The sequence below is a fragment of the Enhydra lutris genome, unplaced genomic scaffold (assembly GCF_002288905.1).
Source record: "Enhydra lutris kenyoni isolate GAN:26980312 unplaced genomic scaffold, ASM228890v2 scaffoldscaffold3, whole genome shotgun sequence".
Taxonomy (NCBI): domain Eukaryota; kingdom Metazoa; phylum Chordata; class Mammalia; order Carnivora; family Mustelidae; genus Enhydra; species Enhydra lutris.
The window spans coordinates 61,349,211-61,376,045 of record NW_019154087.1 but is presented as its reverse complement, the minus strand read 5'-3'; the positions used below and the strand labels follow the sequence as shown (position 1 = coordinate 61,376,045).

At 42.1% G+C, this 26,835-nt stretch overlaps 1 protein-coding gene across 1 annotated transcript in view; it reads left to right on the top strand.

Annotated features, from left to right (window-relative positions):
• Positions 1 to 5,551: 5,551 nt before the first annotated feature.
• LOC111154950 (tripartite motif containing 2) overlaps positions 5,552 to 26,835 on the top strand; it is a 59,050-nt gene continuing 37,766 nt past the window's right edge. Inside the window, exons 1-3 of the mRNA XM_022514917.1 lie at positions 5,552 to 5,765; positions 14,548 to 14,732; positions 18,392 to 18,629. Of these exons, the coding sequence (XP_022370625.1) occupies positions 5,763 to 5,765; positions 14,548 to 14,732; positions 18,392 to 18,629 (426 nt within the window). The 5' untranslated portion in view covers positions 5,552 to 5,762. The remainder of the gene's footprint in view (positions 5,766 to 14,547; positions 14,733 to 18,391; positions 18,630 to 26,835) is intronic.

Below are 26,835 nucleotides of genomic sequence, written 5' to 3'. Positions count from 1 at the left end.
GAAGACACAGAGACACACAAGGAGAAGGCAGACATGTAACAACGGTGGTAGAGACTGGAGTGATGCCCCTACAAGCCAAGGAGTGCCTGGGACTACCAGAAGCTGGAAGAGACAAGGAAGGATCCCCCGCTAGAGTCTTTGGAGGGAGCTTGACCCTGCCGAACTCCAGTTCACATTTACACACAACTGCTATTCCACCGTGGCCTGGTCATGTAACCTTTCTTTCTTTTCATTTCTTCTTTCTTTTTTTCTGAGAGTGGGTCGGCACTGTGTCGGCTGGGAGGGGCACAGGGAGAGAGAGAATCTTAAGCAGGCTCCACAACCAGCATGGATCCCCATCTTACCACCCTGAGACCATGACCTGAGCCAAAATCAAGAGTAGGTCGCTTAACCAGTGGAGTCAACCAGGTGCCCCATGTAACATTTCTGAATCTCAGTTTCCCCTATAGTAATGATAATGCCTCCTCTGTTTCTAGAGTAGCTTTGCAGATCAAAGAGGAAAGGTATTATGAAGGCGATTTCGGAATTATAAACTATCAATCAGGGACTCCTGGGTGGCTTAGTCAGTTGATCACCGAACTTTTGATTTCAGCTCAGGTCATGATCTCTCCTGGTCCTGGGATCAGATCCTGCATCAGGCTCCACGCCTAGCAGGTATCTGCTTAGGGATTCTTTCTCTGTCTTCCTCTCCCTCTGCCCCTCCCCCTGCTCGCACTCTTTGTCTCTCTCTAAAATAAATAAATAAATATTTTTTAAAAATAAATTATAAACCACCAGTCAGATATGAAGAACTGCTTCTCCCTAATGCTCCAACTATTTCCCAGTTCGGAGATGAATTTTACCTTTGTAACATATTATGTTACTCATTTGTTTCTAGGACTTTTATCGTTCTATATCTATTTACTGGGCACGTACTGTGTGACGAGCACTACACTAGGGGCTGGGGAGTTAGGGGTGAAATATGAAGCCATCAATAGTGTTTAGCAGAGAATGCTATGGAGCACGTAAGACTGTCAATTGCTGGCCATTGTCATCCCAGTCTAGACTGGGGGTGGGAGGATTTGGAATTGGAGAAGGAGTCAGGGAATTTTTTCTTAAAGTGAATGGTGTCTTTGCTGAGTTCTGAAGAATTCAGTGGCGTTAAACAGGGAAAGGAGTCAGGAAAGGATAAGAGCATTCCCAGTACTAGCGTTTCTTTTTTAAGATTTTATTTATTTATTTGACAGAGAGAGACGCAGCGAGAGAGGGAACCCAAGCAGGGGGAGTGGGAGAGGGAGAAGCAGGCCTCCAACCCAGTAGGAGTCCCAACTCGGGACTCGATCCGAGGACCCTGGGATCATGACCTGAGCCAAAGGCAGACGCCCAATGACTGAGCCACCTAGGCGCCCCAAGAGATTAGCATTTCTTAAAGGGAGGGCTATTGGTAATTGGAGGGCACAAATGTACTTGTATGAGGCTCTCCCATGTATTGGAAGATGTTTGGCATCCCTGCCCCAGTTACTAAATGTTGGGAGTACCAGCCCACTCCCTGAGCCCACAATCAACATGACAACGCAGAATGCCCCTTCACATTTCCAAATGCGTACCCTACCACCTCGTGAAAGGGAGGTATCATTTTCTGGTTGAGAGCCACTACTAAAGAAAGCGTGGTGGCATGCATGTCTTGGAGCTGGAGTATGACTGGGGAGGGCAGAGTCCAGATCCTAAATGACCTTGTATGCCATCCTAAGGAGTTTACTTTCTAGAAAAAAATTCCTTGATCAGGGGTAGGTAGGCTGTATATAAAGGGCTTTGGGTGGAACCTGGCCCATAATACATGGTCAGTACATTTTGGATCTCTGTCTCCCAGAATCTTGCCAAGCCCAATTTAGTTGACACATGTTCTGTTCGTTTCATATTCACTCTCTGTGTACTTCCTGAGTGTACATCACGGTCAAAGTGGCTGATGACAGTTAACTCACTAATATCTGTTCAATGGGAGGGAAACAGTGGGGAGGGGCAAGACAGCTCCAAGAAGTAAGGGAGGTGTGTGGCAGCTTCCATCCCAAGGATCTGGGACGCTTCTCTGCCCTTGCAGCCTTCCAGTCTAGCTGTGTGAGGCCTCAGTTAAGCAAGCTCCATCTCAGAAAGAACCTGAGAGCCGTGGTATCCCAACAGCCACGACCACCAACATCCACCTGTTGCCAGGGAGTGCCAAGGAGAAGATGCTGTGGTCTGCTGACACAGCCCGTGGTAACCCAAGGCCCAGTTTATAAATAGTTACAGTCCTTTGCCAAGACATGCACTAAAAATGAGGCTGCATCTTCCTATAGTAAACAATGTTATATTTGTTAGGTTGCAGACTGAGCCCTCCAAACCCATTTACCCATACAGTAGTGAAGCCATAGTGCTGAAGGTATTTGGAACCCAACTGTCCTAGATAACGCTGTTTCCGAGAAAGAGATATTCCCAGTTCCGGGTAAAAGATCAGAAACACATTTGACCACCATTTATTCTACCTTCACCTAAGGCTCTAGCCACACTGAACTATTGCTGTCAAGTCCAGCAAGCCATCTCTTGCCTCCAAGTGTTTGCCTGTCTGTGCTCTATGCCTGAAATGTACCCCACACCTCCCTGCCCCAGGGTGTCCCTCCTGTGGGCTTCCAGAGCCTCCACTTCTTCCTATCAAAGCGCTCACCACTCCGCGTAGCAATTGCCTGCTTGCTGATCAGCCTTCCGCACCAGATATCCACCTTCTTGAGGGCTGAGATGCTCAATGACTGCTCAGCGCCTGGCACACACTGGACGTTTAATAAATATTCATTGGGGGCGCCTGGGTGGCTCAGTGGGTTAAGCCTCTGCCTTCAGCTCAGGTCATGATCCCAGGGTCCTGGGATCGAGCCCCACATCGGGCTCCCTGCTCGGCGAGGAGCCTGCTTCCTCCTCTCTCTCTCTGCCTGTCTCTCTGCCTACTTGTGATCTCTGTCTGTCAAATAAATAAATAAAATCTTTAAAATAAATAAATAAATAAATAAATAAATAAATAAATATTCATTGGAATGAATGACCACATGAGTAAGTGAACCTTTTGTGAATACAAGCCCAGCCACAAGACCAAGGATCTCTTCCGCTTTCCCGCTATCTTCTCAGAAGAGAGACGCTCTCCAGGTGTGTGCCCCAGAGTTTGGGTTGAATGGAAAGAGAGGAGGAGAGAGGCCAAGAGGATGTTCTGGGGGAGAGGTCAGCATTCAATGAGTTTGGCTTCAGAAAGGGCCAGCGGCAGCACAAGTGGAAAGAAGAGGGACATTCCCATCATGCAGGTCAGGCTCCTTTGTGCTGGACTGTCTTAGGACAAGGATGGTAAAATGGAGCAGGGGTAGCCTGCTTGGAGTTTTAGGAGTCAGTGCTACTTAAATTGTAAACTTTTACAACAGAACATATGTCCACCCGACACCTGTACAGGAATATTTATAGCAGCATTATGCACAATAACCAAAAAAGCGGAAACAACCCAAGTGACCATCAGCTGATAGATGGATAAACAAAACAGGCTAAATCTGTACAATGGAATATTTTTCAACCATAAAAAGGAACGAAATCCTGATAGCTACAATATGGATGAACATTGAAAACATTATGCTAAGTGAAAAAGGCCAGACACCCAAGACCACTATAGGATTCTAAATTCATGTCCAGAATCTATAGAGGGGACTTAGAGACAGAGAGAAGATTCATGGTTGCTTAAGACTGTGGGACGGTGGGAAGGTAGAGGTGATAGCTAAAGGGCATAGAGTTCTTTTGAGATGTTAAAAATGTTCTAAAACTGGCTGTGGTGATGGTTGCTTGCGTCTGTCAATATACTAAAAGCTATTGACTTGTACAATTTAAATGGTTAATTGTATGTATGTGAATTATATCCCAGTAAAGTTATCAAAAAACAAAACAAAACTTCCTTTTTTAAAGATTTATTTATTTGAGAGAAAGCTCACGCATCAGTGAGGGGAAGGGCAGAGGGAAAGAATCTCAAGCTGACTCCCCACTCAGAGGGGAGCCCTGATATGGGGCTCGAACCCACAGCCCTGAGATCATGACCTGAGCGGAAATCAAGAGTCACTCTTAACTGATTGAGCCACCCAGGCGTCCCACAGAACATAACTTAAAACAGGGTGTTAACCCAGGCTTTTGAGAACTGGGTACCATCTGAAATAGCATGGCAAAATTGGCATGTCCTGGGTCTGTCGATTTCACTGGATTCTCTATGACCTGCTCCCCGGAGGGAAACTGTAACTGCTCTGCAGAGCTGACTGCCCCATCACAGGGCTCAATGCCGTGCCCGACTGCATGGAAAGAATGTGATGAATATTAATGTAATCAAATATGAGAATTAACAATTTTATTATTATTATTTTTTAAAGATTTTATTTACTTGAGAGAGAGAGCACAAACAGGGGGAGGGCCAGAGGGAGAGGAAGAAGCAGACTCTCCGCTGAGCAGGGAGCCCTACACCAGGCGCGATCCTAGAACCCTGGGATCATGACCTGAGCCAAAGGCAGCTGTTTAATAAACTGAGCCACCTAGGTGCCCCAGTGATTTTATTATTAGATAAAATGTTGAGTGTCCACTTTTAAGCTAGTAACTAAACAACGTATAGAATACAATATGGTTCTCTGCCTCCATTGCTCTAGAAAAGGGAACTATTGTTAAGTTCCATTCTGATATGTAAGCTTTTTAAATTCTAAAGTATTATTTGTAATATGAGGATCTAATTGTTTTTACATGGCTACTTTATCATTTTTATTTTAGTAAAACCTTTTAAAAAATAAGTTCAGTCACCTGCTAGGAAAGCAAGTTATGTGTGTATGTAAGGTTTGTCAAGTTTCTGAACGCTTAACTGAAAAACCTTCCCATCAACAGCAAAACAACTGGTTCTGTTTACCCCCTGAAGCAAATTAATGTACCGCTTGATTTTTGTCAAATAATTAGAACCACAAAAAGCAGAAGAATGTCATTTGCATTATTCCATGTTGGGGAACTGTATTTTATAGACCCGTTTCTGGGTACATACCAAGAGGGGAAAAGATAGTAGATGCTTGTTGAACTGGGCTGTTTTGCATTTCTATCCATTTCCATTTGTGTTTCAAGCTACATAAAGCCGGAGGAAACAGATGATGCGTTTCTCCTAACTCAGGGAAGTAAGTGTGTGTTCGCACACACTCACAAAACACACCTCTAAATTGGAACTGAGGTTCTCATTTACCTGGTTTTCCTTCTAGAATGCGTTCTCGCTGCATCCCCCTTTTTGCTCATCGGCACCCCCTCTTTGATTTGCAACTCGGGTGCCTGTCCTTGCTGCGTGGCGCCGGCAAACGTGCGGGGGTGCTTCTCCCGGGGTTAGTGTGCAGCTCCATGCTCGGCGATGGACCTGGGCGGCCCGGCGCGAGAGCGTGGAAACAGCTGACTGCTGACTCAGAGGGGAAAGCAAACCACCCGCGAATCTCACTGCAGCTCGCTGCTGCATCCCTATCCCACAATCCCTTGCTTGGTTTGCTGCAGTCTTTTCAACAGACGCTGAGTGAGAAAAAGATGTCCTGTAAGATAAAGATTGATTGGTTTCAAGACCGAAAGGGGTCTCCCACTTGTTAATGACCCAGAAACATTCCTGCCGACTTCCCTGAGCCTTCTCTCTTTTCCTCCATTTTTCTTCTCCTCTGTTCTGTTCATCAGCTGGCACATCACTCCATAGAGCAGAAGATATGCCGGGCTTCTGATGATGGCTGCACTGCATGGTAGGGAATTTTAACCAGTCTCTTTGCATGGTGCTTCCAAACTTGGGAGGTTAGCAGAATGTGCATTGTTCTTGTGGATGGCTGCGGAGCTGCCGCGACAGGCTTTGGGAGGATTTAATTCTTTGCCTCGTTGATTAGTATGTCTGCAGAAATGGGTAGGTCCTAAATGTTCCGATTGCTGAGTATATTGCCAGGTGGATAACTGATTTCTCCGGCTCTCTCTATCCTGTTTTGTTTTTTTTTTTTTTCCCTCCCCATCCTTTTCTTTTTCTTTCTTTCCCTTCTTTTTTTTTTCTCCGCCCTTCTCTCTCGGCGATGCTGCATGCTCTGTAACTATCAGACAGAGGGAGACCACTCTTTGCTTAAACAAAGGCACCAAATTGAGAACAGGGAGAAAGTCGTGCAAGATTTTCTTCTCGAGTTCCTAGTGTGATCTGACTAGATTTTTATTTTTACTTGTCTTCCATTTTAATGTGTATTCAGCTTATTTTAAATAGAAGATTCCCCCCAATCCCTAGCATTTCTCCGTTGGATGGGAAGATGGGGATGAAATATTTTAGTTACAGGATTCCTTCCTCCATACCCCAGGGTGGAGGAAAATGTGCGATTCGACCCTTCCCCCACCCGGCCCTCCGTCGGAGAACCCTGGGGTTGAGGGCTTCGGTTCCCAGTTACCATTGGAAACCCATTCATTCATAATGCATGACTCTGACCCTCTGAATTCTGAATGCCATTGATGTTCAGCAAATATGCAGAAGATGATTTGTTTTTGTTTGGGGGGTTTTTTGGGTTTTTTTTTTTTTTTTTTTTTTTGACATTTTTTTCCTGCTGCTAAAGTAGGCTCAAATCTGGGTGGAGTTCAATGGTAGCTTTACACAAGAGGAAAAAAAAAAAAAAAATCCTCGGGTTGGACCTTAGGTTTGCTTCCTGAAACACTGGATGTGATTTTTCTGACAGCTTTCTCTACCAGTGTGCCCCACCCTGTCGTTATTCCTTATTTTGGGAGGATAGGAAAGCAAGTAGAAAGGCTATTTATTTTAAGCTAAATATTGAATGTTAATAAGCGGATTTCTGAACCAAAAGGTAAAATGATGTTTCTGTCTTAAGATAGATTCAATGTCACTGCTTTAAGGAGCAGACCTAGATTCAGAATGAAGCATTTTAAAAATTATTAGTTTGTTTCTTTGGCTTCAATCGGAATACTGTGGTTTTATTCCTTGTGAATAAATTGTTAACGGTTTTGTTTATTTATTTATTTTTAGACTAGAATACGTAAGGAGAAGCATTGTTTGTCCAGATTCTTAAAATGATTTCTTAAGTACTAGGATTCAGTTCTGCTTAGTGTGAACCTATTTTCTGGTGCCTTTCATTATTTTCGGGCACATGCTTTAGCAGCATAGGTCCTAACCCGCTGTAATGTTAAATAATGCACGCCCCTCCCGAGCAAGCACACAATGAGAAGTTTCATGTGTGCTGTGAAAGCAGCTTTTTGTTACAGAGACGTGAGTAGTGGCCTTTCCTAAACCTCTAAGTATTTCTTTCCAGTTTTCTCCTAGAAAGACCCAAGTGATTTGCATTGGAAAGGTTAAAATAGGACTGAATCTACAAACGTTCTCTGATAGAATGTGCCTATTTCAAGAAGTAGGAATGCATGATATATGTTCCACATATTTTAATAATGGAGAGTAAAATCATACATATTTTTCACCATAGTTAATATTATAATCCTGAGAGGACTTATTTTTTTTAACTTATATGATAAAAGCTTCGTGGATTTTGTTGCTTGTGAAATAAGTAAAAATATTCATTCTTTGTCTTACTAAGAATTGAAAATGTCCTTCATTTGGATATTGGAGACATTAATTTCTCCAGACTTATGACCTTCTTCTATCTTTAAGTCAAAAAAATTGCTGTCTATGTAGCAATTTTAAAAAATTTAACCTAGGTTTAATCTTTAAGACTCCCTTGTGCTTCTCTTCCTTATCTCTCGATTAAAACTAAGACTTTAACAAAATATTTGTATGTATTTTTGAAGAGAAATACTTTCAAACTTTAAAAAAATTGCTGCCAAATTATTTACTCTCATAGTTCTTCTTTTGTTTAAAAAATGTGACTGAATTACTTCTAATTGTGGCATAATTATAATTTGCACACACCTGTGATCGCTTTTTTTTTTTAAATGTCTGATGCCATCTGTGCCCTTTATTACTTATGTAAGGGTTTTAGTGTCAGAACAGAATTTGTTCTATATTAGGGTTGGCTATTGGAGTTCTCTGAATATTATTATTGTGAGGATTATCTGAAATGATCAGATCAGGTTTCTTCCTCGAATGTGGGGGTTTAGATTAAACCAGAGACTGAGGTAAAAATGAGCCCAGTGTAATTATTCAAAGTGCACCGTGGAGGATAGCTTTATTACTGCTATCTGAGTGCTAGTCTTTCTACTCTCTTTTACTTTACCCTCGCCTGCCTTCATGTTTGCAGTCGCCTCCATTTCTCCATTAAATGCTTTTTATTCTTCTTCTTGAAAACGTATTAAGGTAAACATTTATTCTAATCAGCAATAGAATTAAATAATGTACTTCCTATCCACCAGGGGGAAAAGGGGGTTTGCTGTTGTGTGGGACTATGCCTTGTGAGGTTCTGATGTGGAATACATTTCTCTTCCCCTTCTTGCTAACCTCACCCAACTCCCAGAGTTTAGGGCCTTGGTTGTCCTCTGCCTCTTTTGTGGTCCTAGATTATGCAGCCTCCTTGTAGACCCAAAGGCGAGCAAGGGAGGAGGCGTGGCAAGGAGAGAGGAGATCCCACGGTCTTGACTGTCCCAGGGCACTGTAAAACGAATGTCAATTAGCTCGACCACTTAACACTCCATCACACAGATCCTGCCTTCTGCAACTTAGAAAACCCAAAGCAGATCTTAAGAACTGACTTCATGATGTTGTAAAAGGTGAGGACTTCTATGAAGAAGGCAATGGGAAACAGTTATCTATACTAAGAGGTGGAGGAAATAGGTATAAATCTCCTAAAGACAAGTTGGGGGCTTGGCAAAATTCAGCTTCCCTATGGTAAGACCCAGCAACCTGAGGAAGCTGTCATACATCTGATCCTAGAAACAAGAGGAACCCTTGGAAAGCTCGGGCACCGCCTTGCCTGGAGACAGAAGTTAAAGCGGAAGGCCTCCTGAATATACAGCCACTTATCCCCAGACACACATGTTATGCACATACTATCAGAAAAGATATTGCATCTGGCCTTCTAATTTACGAAGTGGCCCATTTGGGATAGATGCTTGATTTAACTAGAAATAGGTCACCCTGTTTTAAATTCACTGAAGATTGTCCTCCTTTCTTTCTTCTAGTCAAGTCCTCTGTAACAATGCAAATTCAGTTGCAGGTGAATAATAATATGTTCATAAATTTTGAAATCTAAGAATACTTGTTTCTCTAGTCATGTTTTCACCGGTGCTTTGAGTTCTAGGTACTGCCTGTCCTGGCAGGTAAAAGATAGAACATTGTGAGTTACAGATAATCCTAATAGTTTGAGATTTTCTTTCTACAAATCCACCGTCAGATTTTTAACTTCTTGGGAAGCTGATTTTAGTGTGTCTGCACCATTGTCATTGGTCCAAGAATAGCAAAAATGTAACATTGCTAATAGATAAAGCCGGCTAAGTGGCGACAAAGAGAAGCAGTCACCCACAAATGCCATAAAATTAAATAGAAATGGAATCCAGTGCCTTTACGATGGTATATAATCAAATATGCTGCCTCCTACCCGCAAATCACATGTTCAAACTTTATTTTCTAAAGGAATCTTGACCTGTTTCCCAACCATGTTTCCTAGCCCAGCCAACAAGTTGTCACCAACTCTCTCCCCTTCTCAAGACGAGGGCTTTCAGATTGTCATTTGTCTTCCACCCTCCCTTCCTGCTCTTCCTCACTTTGGTGTCAGCAATAAAACATTGGGATCATTTTCTGATCTAAATGGTATAATCTGGGGTGGGAATTGTGGTCTCAACCCTAGAATTATGGACACAGGCATTTTCCTTTTGTTTCCTTCCCTCCTCTCAAGTTCTGCTTTTCCACTTGGTTGTAGTTTCCATCAAGTTCTAGGAGATTTGAGAACGTGTGCCAGGAAAAAAACCAGAGATGACATGAGGCAAGAAATGCTGGGATAGGGTTTTTCTATGCCCCAGGATTCTGTTACACGCTCCTTGCATTGCCGTTACCCTCAAAAGCTGTTGAGTTGGCACACCCCACTAATGAGGAATTTATGTGTCAACCTTCTTAGACTTTGTATTTCCACGCAGAGGTGTCCTCAGTGGTTCTCAGTTTCTTTTCTGCGTTTGTGAGTGTGTTAAAGTATGTCCCTGAATATTTACCCTCTGGCTGATGGCTTATCTTGCTAGAGATTAGATGATCACCCTGGAAGGCAGGTAATGTCTGATGTCAAATGAAAACATTCACGTGACTGGTGACAACCATGCTCTTTGTTGTGTAAGTCAGCTCATGCCACTCTTTTCTGCTACTGGGACTGAGTCCGTTCCCATGGGACACTTGACTTGTTCAGTTCCTTCAAAGAAAGGAGTGTCTATCACGTTCCAGGAACAGTTCTAGGTGCTGGGACTCCTGCAGTGAGCAGTCAGACAAAAATCCCTGCCTTCGTGAATCTTACATCCTGGAGACGTGGGGAGGAGCCAGTGTGCCAGATAAACATATTACGTACTATAGCGGAAAGTGACCAGTGCTACAGATAGACATAGAGCAAGGACAGGAGGTAGCAAGTTCCAGGGGATGCGGGGGTGAGGGGGGCAAGTTTCAATTTTAAACAGAATGGTCTGATTGAGAAGCTGCTATTGAGAGGAGGCCCGAACCCCTCTGTAAGCAGTATTGCTGTTGGTTTTCCCCTGAGAAGGAAACTCAGCCAGTCTCCCCACTCAGGGAGAGCTCTCATGGCTGGTTAATATCAACAGCACACTATGTGGGCTGTTTATGTAGTTTAAAAATGGCTCTGCTTGCCTCCCCTCCTCTGCCACTTCTTTTCTATTGGCCTTTTGTCAGTATGTGTGTGCTAGTTCCTACATCCGAAAGGACTCAGGTTCCTTCAGAGACAGAAGTCCACCTGTGGCATATTTGGGGTGCGCCCCTCCAGAAACTGATTTTGCGGGCCTCCAAGAGAAGAGTTGTTCAGTGTTCTGATCTCTCTAGCACGTGCTTATTTCTGCTGGCCTTGTGAGTAAGAAGGATCTCTGACACTTCAGAAACCAACATGGGGGAAAGGAGAACAGCCGAGAATCTAGACGACTATTTATTGCTTTTCTAATCAAAACGACCAGAAACTGGTAGGGCCCAAACTCTGTGATTAAAGGCTGTCATACATTTTATGTGTATTCCTTGCGGCGTATTCAGACTGGTGGAGAGCTTCCCACGGTGCTTATTGGCATATTCTGTGCCTCCATTTTCCTCAGCACATTATTCCTTTAGGAGCAGTCAAAGTGGCTTTCTGTTGTGGGTATCCAGTTATACTCAGGGAATGATCATTACCCTGGCAAAGTCTCAGTTTGGGGAATCTTTCGGGGTTGGAAAGCTTTTGTGTTGATTCTGAGAATCCTGCAAATCCAGATGTCTTCAACAAGTCACTTGTGACAGATCAGTAATATTGTCATGATTTTAAATCAGTGTTCAGGACTAAACTTAATTTACCATATAAATTAACAATACTAACAAAGACTTACTCTCACCCACTACAATAATGATCATAAAATTAGGATAAAAATTAGGGACGTCTGGCTGGCTCAGTTGGTTAAGCGGCTGCCTTCGGCTCAGGTCATGATCCCAGCGTCCTGGGATCGAGTCCCACATCGGGCTCCTTGCTCGGCAGGGAGCCTGCTTCTCCCTCTGCCTCTGCCTGCCACTCTGTCTGCCTGTGCTCGCTCTCTCTGACAAATAAATAAATAAAATCTTTAAAAAAAATTAGGATAAAAATTAGAATGAAATGTTTTTATTTCAGTGTTGAGGATAGAAATGTCACCTCAGGAAATTTCATTTAGCCGATGTATATCATGTTATTAAAACAAATGTGTTTTTTTTTTTCTTGCTCAAACCCTAAAATTCTAAGATTAAAAAAAGACTAAAACCAATATGATGTTTTCTCTCTTTTTTCAATACTCAGCATGACTGATTATTTCAAAGGGCAATATGAAACTCAAAGGGCAATATGAAACTTTTCAAAAGCTATTAAAATTAAAATTATTTTTAATTGATTTTAACTGAAAAGTTCATATGCTTTTTTTTTTTTTTTTTTAATGTGAAATACTTCACAAATTTGGGCATCATCCTTGCTCAGGGGCCAAGTCAATCTTCTGTATCATTCCAATTTTAGTGCTACTGCAGTGAGCACCCCATAATTTTTATCTTTCTCTCTCTCTCTCTCACATACACACACACACACACACACCATACTGGAAAGTGTTAAACTTGTTTAAGATTAGGTATCAGATAAGGCATAAGACTTGAAATCTGAGCTTCTGGATTCACTGATTTTACTGGATGACCTTGGGTTAGTCATTTAAACCCTCAGCATGGGTTTCCTTATCTTAAAGACAGATAAATCCATTCCTTCCCTTTCCTATTTTTTTTTTTTAAGATTTTTATTTACTTATTTGACAGAGACACAGCGAGAGAGAGAGGGAACACAAGCAGGGGGAGTGGGAAAGGGTGGAGTAGGCTTCCCTCTGAGCAGGGAGCCGGATGTGGGGCTCTATCTCAGGATCCCAGGATCATGACCTGAGCAAAAGGCAGACGCTTAATGCCCGTGTCATCCAGGCGCCCTCCCTTCCCTATTCTGATGTCATAGGGATGTGGTTAAAGAAAAGCAGATGATGTGTCAACATTTTGAGCTCCTGAGAGATGAGCCACATTTAATCCAATCAATGAATATCATTCTCTATACTAGTTCTTTGGGGAGACAGTTTATGAAAGAGCTAGCAGATAATGCGGGCCAATTAGATATGTCACACACTTTTAACAAATGCAGAGAGTTCTACTTGAACGTGACACTCTTGTATAGCAGGTGATTTCACAAGGTTCTATCTGTTTATTAATCATGCTCTTTAATGAGCTTATCTAGAAACATAGAGTTGGAAAATGGATGTGTCACATATGTAATTATACTCAAATACATACAAATAGAATTTTCTTAATAAAAGTTGACATGCTTTTAAAAATTTTGGTGATTTGGTGGGGAGAAAGAACTATCATTCACGTTTGAAAAGAGTTTCCATTAAAAAGTGTAGAATTGTTAAAAAAAAAAAAAGTGTAGAATTGTTGATTCTGTAAATGTAATTGATGGATTGCCCAGCTTTAAACACAGGGTCCAGACCACACTTAAATTCTATCACTGAAGCCTGTGAATTAAACTGACAAAAAGACTATCAGGAGAGAAAGGTGTACACATTTTATTGGTAGTTCATTTTTCCAAAATAGTATATATATTGTATTCTATGGATGTTTATTAATTTAATATTTTTAATGTCACATGCATGTGGGCTTCACAGAAAGGAAGTGAAAACCCAAAGAGGCAGTTCGACCTGGGAGCTTATGTACTATTTTAACAAAGGATGACAAATTGTGGAGAAGTGGCCAGACAAAGGGAAGGGGGGTTTAGGAGCAGTACATTGTGGGATAGCGACCAGGAAATGTATGGTACATAAGGGTGGTTTAGTAAGGTTTGTTTCGCAGACTCCCCTCCCGTGCTCTCTCTTGGGATGATTAAGTCTCCTCTTTTTCATTTGCGAGAGTGGGGCTTCTTTACAAATGGGAAGTCTATGCTCTGTTTTTAGGAAGATGGGAGAGGCAGAGTACCCACACCCCCTTTCCCCCTCCTGCCAACCCCTCTGGCCACCCCATCATGTCCCCACCATGTCTCCTGATTTCCAGTCGCTCTCAGCTCAAAATAATCCTTATGTCAAGATGGCGTGTTCCGGAGTGACATTTTGATCCTCTCCAAGCACAATAGTCGGGAAAACATTTTATCTTAATGAGACTAATACTATTTAATATAGACCATATATTTTTTTAACATTTTATTTATTTATTTATCTGGGAGAGTGGGAGAGTGAGCAAGCACAAGCAAGGGGAACGGCAGGCAGAGGAGAGGGAGAAGCAGGCTCCCTGCTTAGCAGGGAGCCTGATGTGGGAATCCAAGTGGGACTGGATCCCAAGATATGACCTTATTTATTTATTTGACACACACACATACACACACACATACACAGAGGGAGAGAGCAAGCACAAGCAGGGAGGTGGCAGGCAGGGGAGAACCCAGGCTCCCCACTGAGCAAAGAGATCGACGTTGGGCTCCATCCCAGGAGCCCGGGACCATGACCTGAGCCGAAGGCAGCCGCTTAATCAACTGAGCCACCCAGGTGCCTCAAAGACTATATTTTAATAAGACTATAGGCATATAGTCAAATATAGTCATGAATGAAGACATGAACCGGCAGAGCTATATAAGTATTTATCCCCTCAAGTGTGTCTGCTTTGAAAACCAGCAAACATACCTCTTTAGACAACACACTTCTTCTAATTTGTTTCATTTGCATTGTGAGCATGTCACCATTTTACTGATTTACAAAATCAACAGGCATTGAGGGTTGGTTATGGTCATTTTGAGGTCACTGGCATGGACTTCTCCTGTATTCATAACACAACGCCTGTAGGGAATGGACCAGTGATTGATGCGTACTTACAAGTTATTATGTATCTTTCCTGTCTGACAGCAGCAGCGTGCAGGGTCAAAGACAGCCGGCCTCCCATGTCAGTGGTCTAGGATGGCCAGTGAAGCCACCAACATCCCAAGTCCTGTGGTGCGCCAGATTGACAAGCAGTTTCTGATCTGCAGTATATGCCTGGAACGGTACAAGAATCCCAAGGTTCTCCCCTGTCTGCACACTTTCTGCGAGAGGTAAGCCTCCTTTGTCCCCAGAGAAGAGAGGTTCACAGATCGATCTCTTATAACCCACTAAAGGGTTCTTTCCAGAATTCTCCTTTTACCTGGGGGCACAGTAAGTCTTTTGTGCTTATGATAGACATCTAGAAACATAATCATGAATTGCCAATAATTTATTCTATTTTAAATCATTATAAGTGAGAGAAAGCAATCCAGTAGCTATAGATTCATCTCCCCAGGACTTGGAGCATTAAATATTTTAAAATTTAAAAATTTAAGATTTTTCCTTTGTTCTTTGTCAAACAATTTTTGCTGACCACAGTTCCCTCACAGAGGATCTTTGGTGAGGACCAGTTAAAAATCTGTTATTTCCTTCCAAAGAACACATCAGTAAGATACCTAGGTATTGAGGAGTTAGTTAAAAGGGAGTGCTTCCTCTCAAAGATACTTCAGAAGATGTATACTAAGGAACATAGGATGTTTCAGATGAAGAAAAGACGGTGTGTATGAAATAATTGTAAATTACCTGAATATGCAATTTGCTATGTATGAAAACACATTTCTTTATCTTTCTTGAATAGTTTTTTCCATTGAGTTAATCAGTTATCAAAATACATCTTTACCTTCTTATTTAATTTAGCATGTAAGCAATTAAGCATATAAAGTTTGTAGGTAATAAGGTTATATTTTTTTTCCTTAAAAACAAATATGGTAATTAGGTTTATAGCATCTTGTTAAATACATTTTCTATTATTATTAAACAGACATAATTAAAATGTGTTAATTCTTATTATAGAAGAGGAAATTGGTATTTCCAATGGCTTTAAATCACTGCTAATTACATTTGCCATCAATTTCATATACATTTGTTAAAGGTGATTTACTTTGGAAGATGTCAGTTGCAACAGAATAACCATACCTTCCAGGCCATGGATAGAGGGAGAAGGTGGATTTGTTACTGGTCATTGTGGGTTTTTGACTGTTTGCTTTTTAGAGGGTTATTTTGGGGTGTGTGTATGTCTGTGTGTGTGTGTGTGTGTGTGTGTGTAGAGTTTTGTTTGTTTTAGTGGTGTTATTTAGGGCACTAGCACCTTTTACTTTATTCATTTTATACTTTGATGTATGTATGTTGTAATTATATTCCAAAATGACTAAATGGAGAGTGATTTTTCTCCTCCCCACTAACACACTCCCCATGTGTATCTAAAACATGAACACCAGCTAAATGTCCCTCTGCCCCTGGGCTTACATGGTACGATCATTATTTGATGTGCAGTAGTCGGCCTCTTTCTATACAGCACTGAGGGCCACTCATTCTGAGCTTGGCTGAGCTGCCCTTGCTCAGTGCCCAGCCAGGCAGTTGTTTGACTCCCATTTACTTGCTCTGAGAGGTAAGAAGCAACACTTCTGGAACGCCTGGGTGGCTCAGTCGGTTAAGCCGCTGCCTTTGTCTCAGGCCATGATCCCAGGGTCCTGGGATTGAGTCCCACATCGGGCTCCCTGCTTTGCAGGGAGCCTGCTTCTCTCTCGGCCTCTGCCTGCTTGTGTGTGTTCGCGCTCTCTCTCTCTCTCTCTGACAAATAAATAAATAAAATCTTAAAAAAAAAAAGAGAAAAAAGAAGCAACACTTCCGGGCTGTCCTGGGTCTGCTCCCAGCCCCCTTGGTTGGGTCTAGCCCCATCCACTTTGGTTCCTCCATCTGATGGCCGGTGGTGGAGATTTTCACGTGGAATGAGTTTTGAGAAGGTCACTCTGGTTGCGATATGGAGAAAGGTTAGAGGATTTGAGGGTGGGTGATAGTATACAGAGCTATTCCAAAAACCCAGGAAAGGATGGTGTAAATCAGATAACAAGAACTGGAAACATTGGAAGGTATTTAGGCATTTCCAGCCTTCAGTGGTGGGTTGGATGTGGAAATGGACACTAAGGAAATGACTGTTTTCAGCACGGCTCCCAGTACCTGCTTTGCCTAGATGAATGGATGGAGGTACTGCTCATTGAGAGAGAAGAGGACCTGGTTTGGGGGTAGAACATAGCTTTGGGTTTGGACATACAAAGTTTTAGGACCTGTGAGACATCTAAGGGGAAATGCCAAGAAAGCTATTGGTGTAGAGATCAGGGGCTCAGAGGAGACATCTGTGGAAGAAATAGAAATATGGGAGTGTTGTACGTATGGCCATGCATGTGGATATGATGTCCCCAGGAGACAAACACAGTGTGGCTCAGCAGAAAAGACAGAGCACATCAGAGAACCAAGTACGTGAATTATCACAAACAAGGGAAGATAAAGTTTCAAAAGAGAACAGCTCGGAGGCAGTGGTCAAGTTTGATGAGTGCTACTGAGAAAGGAGCAAAAAAATGTCTGTTGTCTGGATGCAGATGCTCTCAGTGACCTTAGCAAAAGCTGTTTTGTTTCTGGTATTGATTCAGAGATAGCTACTTCTGGGACACAGGAAAGTCAATTAACCTCCTTGATGTCAGTTTCCTTATGTACATAGTAAGAGGAATGAGACTAGATCAGAGGTTTTCAAATTCCACTTGGTGGAGCAACAGGGAAACAAACACTGTGCACAGTAGTTATGGAGACCGTAGGTTCTAACGCCCAGTTGCCTGGATTTGCACTGGGTTTGCCCAGTGCCCTTTTCCACCGGAGTTCTGAGAGTGACTTTTCTTCCCTCTGCCTATGTTCCTTCATGTGTCTAAAGTACCTACTTCATGGGGTTATTACAAGTACTTTGAATCTAGCGAGCAACACATATGTAAGTCATTATTAACAATGCATTTTGCTGATTATATGATTGAGTTAATCAATTGCCTGTTGAGTAGAGGCGAGAAAAGATCATGTTGATGTGTCTCTGGGTGTCCTATCCCTGCTTCAAACACAATATTTTCCCTGGGATATGGTTTTCTTTTCTTTTCTTTCTTTCTTTCTTTTTTTTTTTTTTTAAGATTATTTATTTATTTATTTATTTGAGAGAGTGAGGAAGAGCATGAAAGGGGAGAGGTCAGAAGGAGAAGCAGACTCCCCGCTGAGCAGGGAGCCTGATGCAGGACGCGATCCTGGGACTCCAAGATCATGACCTGAGCAGAAGGCAGTCACTTAACCAACCGAGCCACCCAGGCACCCCTCGGGATATGTTTTTAACATCTGAGATCTGCTTATGCATTTGTACGTAAAAAAAACATTTCAACACCAATGGAAAACTTTGACCCGTTTCTCCCCATTGTAAAAGTCCACAAGTCTGTGAACACGACACTGGATATTCTTGAACAGTGCTTTCCAACCTTTCATTGTGCATAAAGTCCCCCGGGGAGCTGATTCAAGCAGGCCCGGAGTAGCACCTGAGATTCTGCACTTCTTCCAAACTCCCTGGAGAGGCCAGTGCTGCTTGAGCATGGCGAGGCTCCATGGAACACCACCAGAGTCAATGATATTATCCTTCTCCTTGAGCTTCATCATTAATCCCATCAGCTGACAGTGCCCATGTGAGTACACCTTACCTCTTGGTTCCGGAAGTCTTATTTTCCTAGAAAAGGAGACTCGAGTGGGCGTTTCTACAAAGGAGCCCATACAGGTGCAGAGGACATGCGTGCCACCTGTGAAAGGAGCTGGTCCCGTTATAGCCCGTGAGCCCCTTGCGCTGACAGTCCCCCTGCTTCTGCCCCCGTGACAGGTGCCTGCAGAACTACATTCCCGCCCACAGCCTCACCCTCTCCTGCCCCGTGTGCCGCCAGACCTCCATCCTGCCCGAGAAGGGGGTGGCCGCGCTCCAGAACAACTTCTTCATCACGAACCTGATGGACGTGCTGCAGCGAACGCCGGGCAGTGACGCTGAGGAGTCCTCCATCCTGGAGACGGTCACCGCGGTGGCTGCGGGAAAGCCTCTCTCTTGCCCAAACCACGATGGGAAAGTAAGTGAGTGCAGCGGGGGCATGGCCTGGCTTCCAGCTGGGTGGGCTTCAGGCAGTCAGAGGTTAGGCGCTCAGAACTCCATCCCGGAAATGGGCAGTTAAAAGGTATTCCCGCAATGCTCAGACTGTTTTGCCTGCTAACATGCTCTGATCAAATGCATGTAAATAATAAAATCAGTCTTCGTTGGGTCTAATAGCACCCAGGAGACAGACCCATATTTGCAAAGTGGGTATTCTTAGACCCACATAAACATCTGTAGAGTAAATTATGGATAAAGACTCAATAATAGATAAATTCTCCAAATTGAGAATGATGATTAAAATGTTAATTAATTAGAGTTCTTTGTTTTTCTTATGAGGGAAATGTTTCCCATGCTCCATGAAGCCCTAATCCTTCATAATATATAGAATCTGAAGACGTGTGAATCCTTGATAATAGGTTATAGATGATGAATTTCAAACATATTTCCTGCTAGTAGCAAGCATAACTATTAGAAACCTAGGAGGACCCATGTGTACCATCAAATCACTGATTCACAATAGCTCAGCCCCTTGAAGAGACTGCATTGCCTAAGCACTGGCTTTGGATTCTGATTGCCTGGTTCAAATCCCGCTCTTCAACTTCCAGGTGTCAGCTCTGCCGGGTTTATTAAATTCTGTGTCTCACGTCCTCATCTGCAAAAAAGAAGTAGTAATAGTATTTACTGCATGGGATTACTTCGAGAATTAGATGTTTAAGGCACAGAAAGCGTCATAGTAAGCTCTTGATAAATATTAGCTATTGAAATTATTTCTTATCAATGACTTTATTCCTTTTTTTTCTTTATAATGGCCGCTTCAAAAGTATTAGAAACTGCTTATAATAGAAGGCCTAAAGATAATAAAATCACCATCAAGCAAGCTATCAATTATTATTGTTAGAGCAGAGCAATAATTAGTAGCCATAACTATTACTTCTTTACTTCGTTTCATACCACTCTGTCTGCCCACTACACCCCAGCCTCACTGGCCTAGAACTTGCCATGTAGTTTCCCACCTTGGGGCTTGACTGTTCTCTAAGCCTTCTGCCTACAGTGCTCCATGTTCCCTCTCTATGTGGCTAGCTCACTCTCATCCTTCATATTTCAGCTCCGATTTCTTCCACACAGAGCAGTCTTCTCTGCCTGCCTGTCTGAGGCAGACCACCTCTGACACCCAGTTCCTGGGCCTTACATCACTTTCTTGATTTCCTTCATGCCATTCACTGGGCTCTGCTTGCCTATATCTGTGTATTTGCTGGCAGTTGATCCACTGGTGTTACTTTTAGAAAGTGAACTCCAGGGGCGCCTGGGTTGCTCAGTCAGTTAGGTGCCTGCTTTCAGCTCAGGTCTTGATGTCAGGGTCCTGGAATCGAGTCCCGCATCGGGCTCCCTGCTCAGTGGGGAGCCTGCTTCTCCCTCTCTTCTCCACCTACACTGTCTCTCTCTCTCTCTCAAATAAATAATTAAAATCTTGAAAAAAAGCTCTCTGTCAAATAAATCATTAAAATCTTAAAAAAAGAAAGTGAACTCCAGAAGGGCAGGGACCATGTTCACCATTATATTCCTAGCACTAAGCGCAGTGTCTTATACATGGAAATATAGAAATAAACAGAGGCCATGTATTTTGAACTTGCTATAGCAAAGAGTCAGCCACCACTGCTTATGTTTTGGCAGAGACTCAAAGGCAGGCAGAGGAATGGAAAAGCTCTACAGTAGACAAAAGGGAAGGCTTTAGGGTTGCTCTGACTGGACTCTGTTGGCATGGGGAAGCTGGAGGCAGGCTAATTAGAAGTGGGGCATTGCATGTGACTGGTTAGTGGTATATATTTGGTTTTCTCTGGTTGATATTAAGTGGAAGTGGGGATAAATTTACAGAAGCTCTCCATAATCCATTCCTAGCCATTTGGGGCCAACTGCCATAGATGTTATTGTTTAGCTTTTTGGATTGTTAGTAGAGATAGTATTCTGTAGGAAGTAGCAGGCTGGCTTCCCGGCTTGTTTATTGAAGGTAAAGGGGTTGCTTTCCTGGACAGGACGTGGGTTAGGGTTCTATTTTTATATATGATCTGGCCTTCGTCCATTTGTGAATTCAGTCTCTTAGAAGTCAGTCGGTACATATTTGTTGAATGAATGCACCATATACCATGCTTGACTTTGTGCACACCACTCTGCAAAGTAGGTATTAGATACCTTCATTTTATTTATTTATTTATCTGGTTGTCTTGTCTATTTATTTCTTTTTAGTTACCTCCATTTTGTAGACCAAGAAACTGAAGTTTGAACAGTTTTAAGTCCCAAAGCTGATTGACACATCATAAAAGCTAGACCAGGAAGCAATAAAATCCTGAGCTTTTAGGTAGCCAAAATAAGAGAGACGTTGCGGATTCCATATCTTTCATTATTTAATTGAAAGCACATCAGGCTGTCAATAACCGTGGTTTTCTATGCAATGTTCTCCAAGGGAGAATTACCATGTAAGTTTTGTAAAAGGAACTTTAAAGGTGACTTCAATTAGTTTATTTTTTAAGATTTTATTTATTTATTTATTTGACAGAGAGAAAGAGAGAAGGAACACAAGCAAGGGGAGTGGGAGAGGGGAGAAGCAGGCTTCCCTTGGAGCAGGGAGCCCAATGCAGGGCTCAATCCCAGGAGTCCGGGATCATGACCTGAGTTAAAGGCAGAAGCTTAACGACTGAGCCACCCAGGTGCCCCTGTTTAAGTTTTCTTCTTATGAGTGTCTCTCACAATGGCTCCTGCTGAAGCCGTCTCCTCCTAGAGCTCACATTCTAAATACTAGACTGTGAGGGCATTTCTACCAGGTACAAGAGTTGTCTTGAAGTTAGTCCAGGCATGGAGCTCTCTGGAAATCTGCTTTGATAGAGGAGTGAAGTTTTAGGAATATTAGGAGATCTACTCTAGACACTGGTATAAATTTGGGATGTAGAGAGCAATTGTATAGAATGAGCAATATTGACAACTGTAAAGATTACATCAATAAATGAAGGTAGGGGCGCCTGGGTGGCTCAGTGGGTTACGTCTCTGCCTTCTGCTCAGGTCATGATCTCAGGGTCTTGGGATCAAGCCCCGCATCGGGCTCTGCTCAGCAGGGAGCTTGCTTCCCCCACCCCCTCTGCCTGCCTCTCTGCCTACTTGCGCTCTCTCTCTCTCTCTCTCTCTCTGTCAAATAAGTAAAAAAATAATAATAAAAATAAGTGAAAGTAAGAGGGTCATGAATTCAGGCAACAGCCTGTAGCTCCTTGCAGTGAGAGCATGGAGATGGGCACTGGCTGTGGGAGCATAGGTGAGTTGAAGGATACTGGGAGGAGCCTAGAAAGACAACTGGGGAGAGATTGTGAAAGCTATGAATATCATGGAGAAAATGTTTGACCTAAATTTCATATGCAATAGGGAAACATGAAAACCTTTTAAGTAGGAGATGGATATTTTCCTGGACTTAGGGAGTAGCAGAGATGCAAGGCTGCAACATCAATTTTGAGTTTATTGAGTGATCCAGATAAGAGATGCTAAGGAGTGGGAGAATGACATCAATGGACCTGGAGAAGAGAGGATGAATTTCAGGGAAGAGAGTACTCTTTTACTTGAGAATCTGCCTCCCACAAATAAAACGTCATATGCTAAAATCTGTTCAACTAAGCTGTTAAGACTATGAGAATTAGAGCCATTAAAATTGGTCATAAACTAGGTCACCAAAATCCGTCAGTATTTTTTCCCTTGTGTAGACCAAGTTCATATACCACAATGCACTGAAGTTGCATTAGTAACATACATTATAGAAAAACCCCAGACCTTTATTAAAAGCTCATAATTATTTAATCAAAAAACCCTGCAAATTAGATGATTTACAACATAGTGAAAGTGAAAACCTTATCTATTAAATGTATAGGGTAAAGTCCAATCTGTACTCAGGAAATTTTATAGGTTTATTTTCCTTTATTTAAAAAGTTCAATTCAAAGAGTTAGGGAAAACAAAGTAAGTATATGGAACCCAAGAGCAAGAAAATAATAAAGATAAACTTAGTTTGAAGATAATAAAACAATTGAGTTAATAAATCTATGAGCTGATTTTTTTTAATTAATGAAATAATTTGACACCTGATAAACCAACAAAAGGGAAATGTGCCTATATCAAATTAGGACTTATAAAGAGATATCAGTACAGCTAAAAGGATTTTTTAAGAAGAGTTATTTATTTATTTGAGAGAGAGAGAGCTAGTACATGAGAAGAAGGAAGGGCAGAGCGAGAGGGACAAGCAGACTCCCTGCTAAGTGGGAAGCCGGAGTTGGGGCTTGACCCAGCACCCTGAGATCATGACCTGAGCCTCCCAGGCACCCCAACAGTAACTGTAAAATTCTTAATTAAAATGCCCCAGCAAATTTGTATTATGTAAGCATTAATAATTAAAGAAAATTATGAATATCACGAGAGAAAATGGGCAAAGAACTCAGAAAATTCACAGATGATATAAAATGGCTAATTATCACATGAGAAAAAATGTCAAACTTCACAAATAATCACATCTTTTCAAATTAGGTACAGGTTTTTAAAGATAATAGGTAGTGCTGATGAGGATAGGGGCGACATTTTCCTATGCCGTGGGCAGGAGCGTGAATTGCTCTACAGAAAGTTTGTGTCAATTTGTCAAACTGCAATGAGCGTTTTATGCAACTTCCTAGCCTTTCATTCAGTAATTCCACGAATAGAAATATTTCTGAGGAAACTGCTGGAGAAGAGAATGAAGATAGAAAAATGTCAATTGAAAATTTTATGTGATAGCAAAATTGGAAATAATCTGAACGTGCAATATTAGGGAAATGGTTATGCTATGGTTAAGTCCCTATAACTGATTATTGGGTAGCCACTGAAATTGATGTTATGGTAACAAGTGACATTTTTCCAATATGTGAGTATGCTTCTGTGTTTATATAGACCTTTGTTTTTAATTAGTAAGAGCACCCTGTATATGCAGTATATAAGGGAGAAGGATATTCTGTGCCGCCTGAGGTACAAACAGAATTTCTAAAGATGTATTTCCTGAGCACAGCTCAGCAAATGAGACCCTTGGATCCCGCAAGCTGCTAAGCAGAATCACTTTTAGAGATGGTGATTCCAGCAAAGTTAAAGAATCCTTTAGGTTAAAACTTTGTCTTGTCCCTCTACAAAAAACACATCGCATCAAATCCACTAAAAATTAAATCTATCTAGAGTTTGAACCTCCTTGAGGTAGACGATGCTATTTAAAGAATGTTTTGGGCAGCGCCTGGGTGGCTTAGCTGGTTAAGCGTCTGCCTTTAGCTTTTGGCTCAGGTCAAGATCCCAGGGTCCCAAAATCAAGTCCCATCAGACTCCCAGCTCCACAGGGAGTCTGATTCTCCCTCTGACCCTCTCCCCTCTCACGTGCTCTCTCATTCTCTCTCTCTCAAATAAATAAATAAAATCCTTTTTAAAAAGTTTAAAAAATAAATAAAGCATTGTTTGGGTGCTTTCTCTGTGCTGGAATCATATAATTTATAAACCAGCAAGAGGCCTTGGAAATTAACAGCATGTGTCTTGAATCATTCTATTGTTTCATCAAAGATTGTAGGATTTTACTGCTACTGCTTTGAAACAGGGGTCCTCATTGCATATTCAAGTCAAATACATGCAGTACTGCAGATAAATTGCTGCAGTTATTGCCATGGGTAAATCTTTAAAAACAATTCAAGCATCTGAAGGTTAATAAAATCAGGTAATTAACAATAAAGCAGGATGTTGTCCTCATAACTGCCTCGTGCTGATTAGCGCACGTGGATGAAAGCCTGTCATTTGCTTTAAGTGCTGTGATACTATCTGTCTTCTAATTAAACTGTCATGGCTGTATTGTCCAATACAAAGAAGAATGGGAATAGTGGTCAGGGGTTTAAGAGGTTCTTTGCATGTAAAGCAGACATTTGCGCTCATGCTCGTGGTCCCTGGAACACAAATGATCATTAAACCCTGTTATGGCTTGCTTAGGCACCTTACTAACGAGGATGTTAAGAGGTGCAAAGGAGAGGGCCTTATTAAGAATGCCCTACCGCTGGGGTGCCTGAGTGGCTCAGTGGGTTAAGCATCTGCCTTTGGCTCGGGTCAAGATCTTGGGGTCCTGGGATCGAGCCCCACGTTGGGCTCTCTACTCAGCAGGGAGCCTGCTTCCTCCTCTCTCTCTGCCTGCTTGTGATCTCTATCTCTCTGTCAAATAAATAAATAAAATTAAAAAAAAAAAAAAAAAAGAATGCCCTACCACTAACAAGTCCCCACTTCCACAAGCCCCAGCGTGGCCACAAGGCCCTGACCACCCTTCCCACTATGTTAGTAATGCATACTTCTTGCCTTGTCATTTTCACAAATGGGAACTACCTGTCAACAAAAATAAGCTAGTCCTAGCCTCTGGCCCATCCACCCTGGGAACACCAGCATCAAGTCACTCACACTGGATGAGCTCCACTGAGTCTCACACTTCGAACAGTGACCTCTCAGTCAAAGAGGTCAGAACCTGAGCACAAGCATTTGAGAATGACTGGTTGTTCACATTTCAGAATGATTCTAGGGCCTTTGTTTCCAAGAAACACTTAGGAGACCAAACCGGGGACAATTACCCAGGTACCCTGCTATCTCTTCGAAGATGCGTTTCTTTTTTAATTAAGGGAAAATTCACATAGCATAAAATTAAACAGCCATTTCAAGTTATACAACTCAGGCAGTCTCTTGATTTTGGCTCAGGTCATGATCTCAGGGTCCTGAGATCGAGCCCCACCCACGTCAGGATCTTCAGTGGACATGGAGACTGCTTAAGATTCTCTCTCTCCCTCTGCCTCTTCTCCCTGCCCCCCTCCTGCCTGCTTACTCTCCCTCTATAAAAAAATAATAATTAAAAAAATTAAAATATACAGTTCAGTGGTTTTTGTATATTCAACAGGTTGTGCAAATATCACCACTAATTCCAAAACTTTTTCATCATGTCACTCCCCATTCTCTCTTTCCCCTAACGCCTGGCAACCACCAGTGTGAGTTCTATCTCTATAGATGTGTCCGTTATAGACATTTGATATAAATCAGTCATAAATTAGGGGCCGTTTTGAATCTGGATTCTGTCACTTAGCGTAATGTTTCCAAAGTTCTCTACATTGTAGTATATAGAACGTTGTGCCTTTTTTATGGATAAATAATATTTCATCATCTGGATATACCACAATTCATTTGTCCATTCATCAGTTGTTGGAGATTAGGGTTTTTCCCACTTTTGGGCTATTGTGACTAACACTATGGACATTTTGTGTACAAGTTTTCGTGTGGATGTATGTTTTCAGTTTTCTTGGGTATATACCTAGAAGTGGAATTCCTGGGTCACATAATCATTCTGTTCTTAGCTTTTGAGGAGGCACCAAATTGTTTTCACAGTGACTTCTCCATTTTACATTCCTGCCAGCAAAGTAGGAGAGTTCTGATTTTTCCACATTTTCACCAACACTTGTTATTATCTGACTTTTTGAGTCTAGCCATCCTAGTCGGTGTGGAGTATCTCTTCGTGGTTTTGATTTGGATTTCCATAATGATTAATAATGTTGAGCATATTTTTTGTGCAAATTGGCCATTTGTATATTTTCTTTGGAGAAATGTCTCTCCAAGTCCTTTGCCAATTTTTGAATTGGGTTCTTGAGTTGTAGTGATTCTTTATGTGTTCTGGGTACTTCATCCTATCAGATATATGGCAAGCAAATATTTTTTCCTATTCTTTTCACTCTCTCTCTTTTTTAAAGCTTTTATTTTTAAGCAATCTCTGTACCCAATGTGGCACTCAAACTCACAAGTTCGAGATGGAGAGTCACATCTTCTCTTTTTTTTTTTTTTTTAATATTTTATTTATTTATTTGACAGAGAGAGATCACAAGTAGACAGAGAGGCAGGCAGAGAGAGGGAGGGAAGCAGGCTCCCCGCTGAGCAGAGAGCCCGATGCGGGACTCGATCCCAGGAACCTGAGATCATGACCTGAGCCGAAGGCAGCGGCTTAACCCACTGAGCCACCCAGGTGCCCCGTCACATCTTCTCTTGACTGAGCCAGCCAGGTGCCCCTCTTTTTACTTTTTTGATCATATCTTGATTGTGCCCTTGATGCACCAGATTTTTTTTTATTAACATATAATGTATT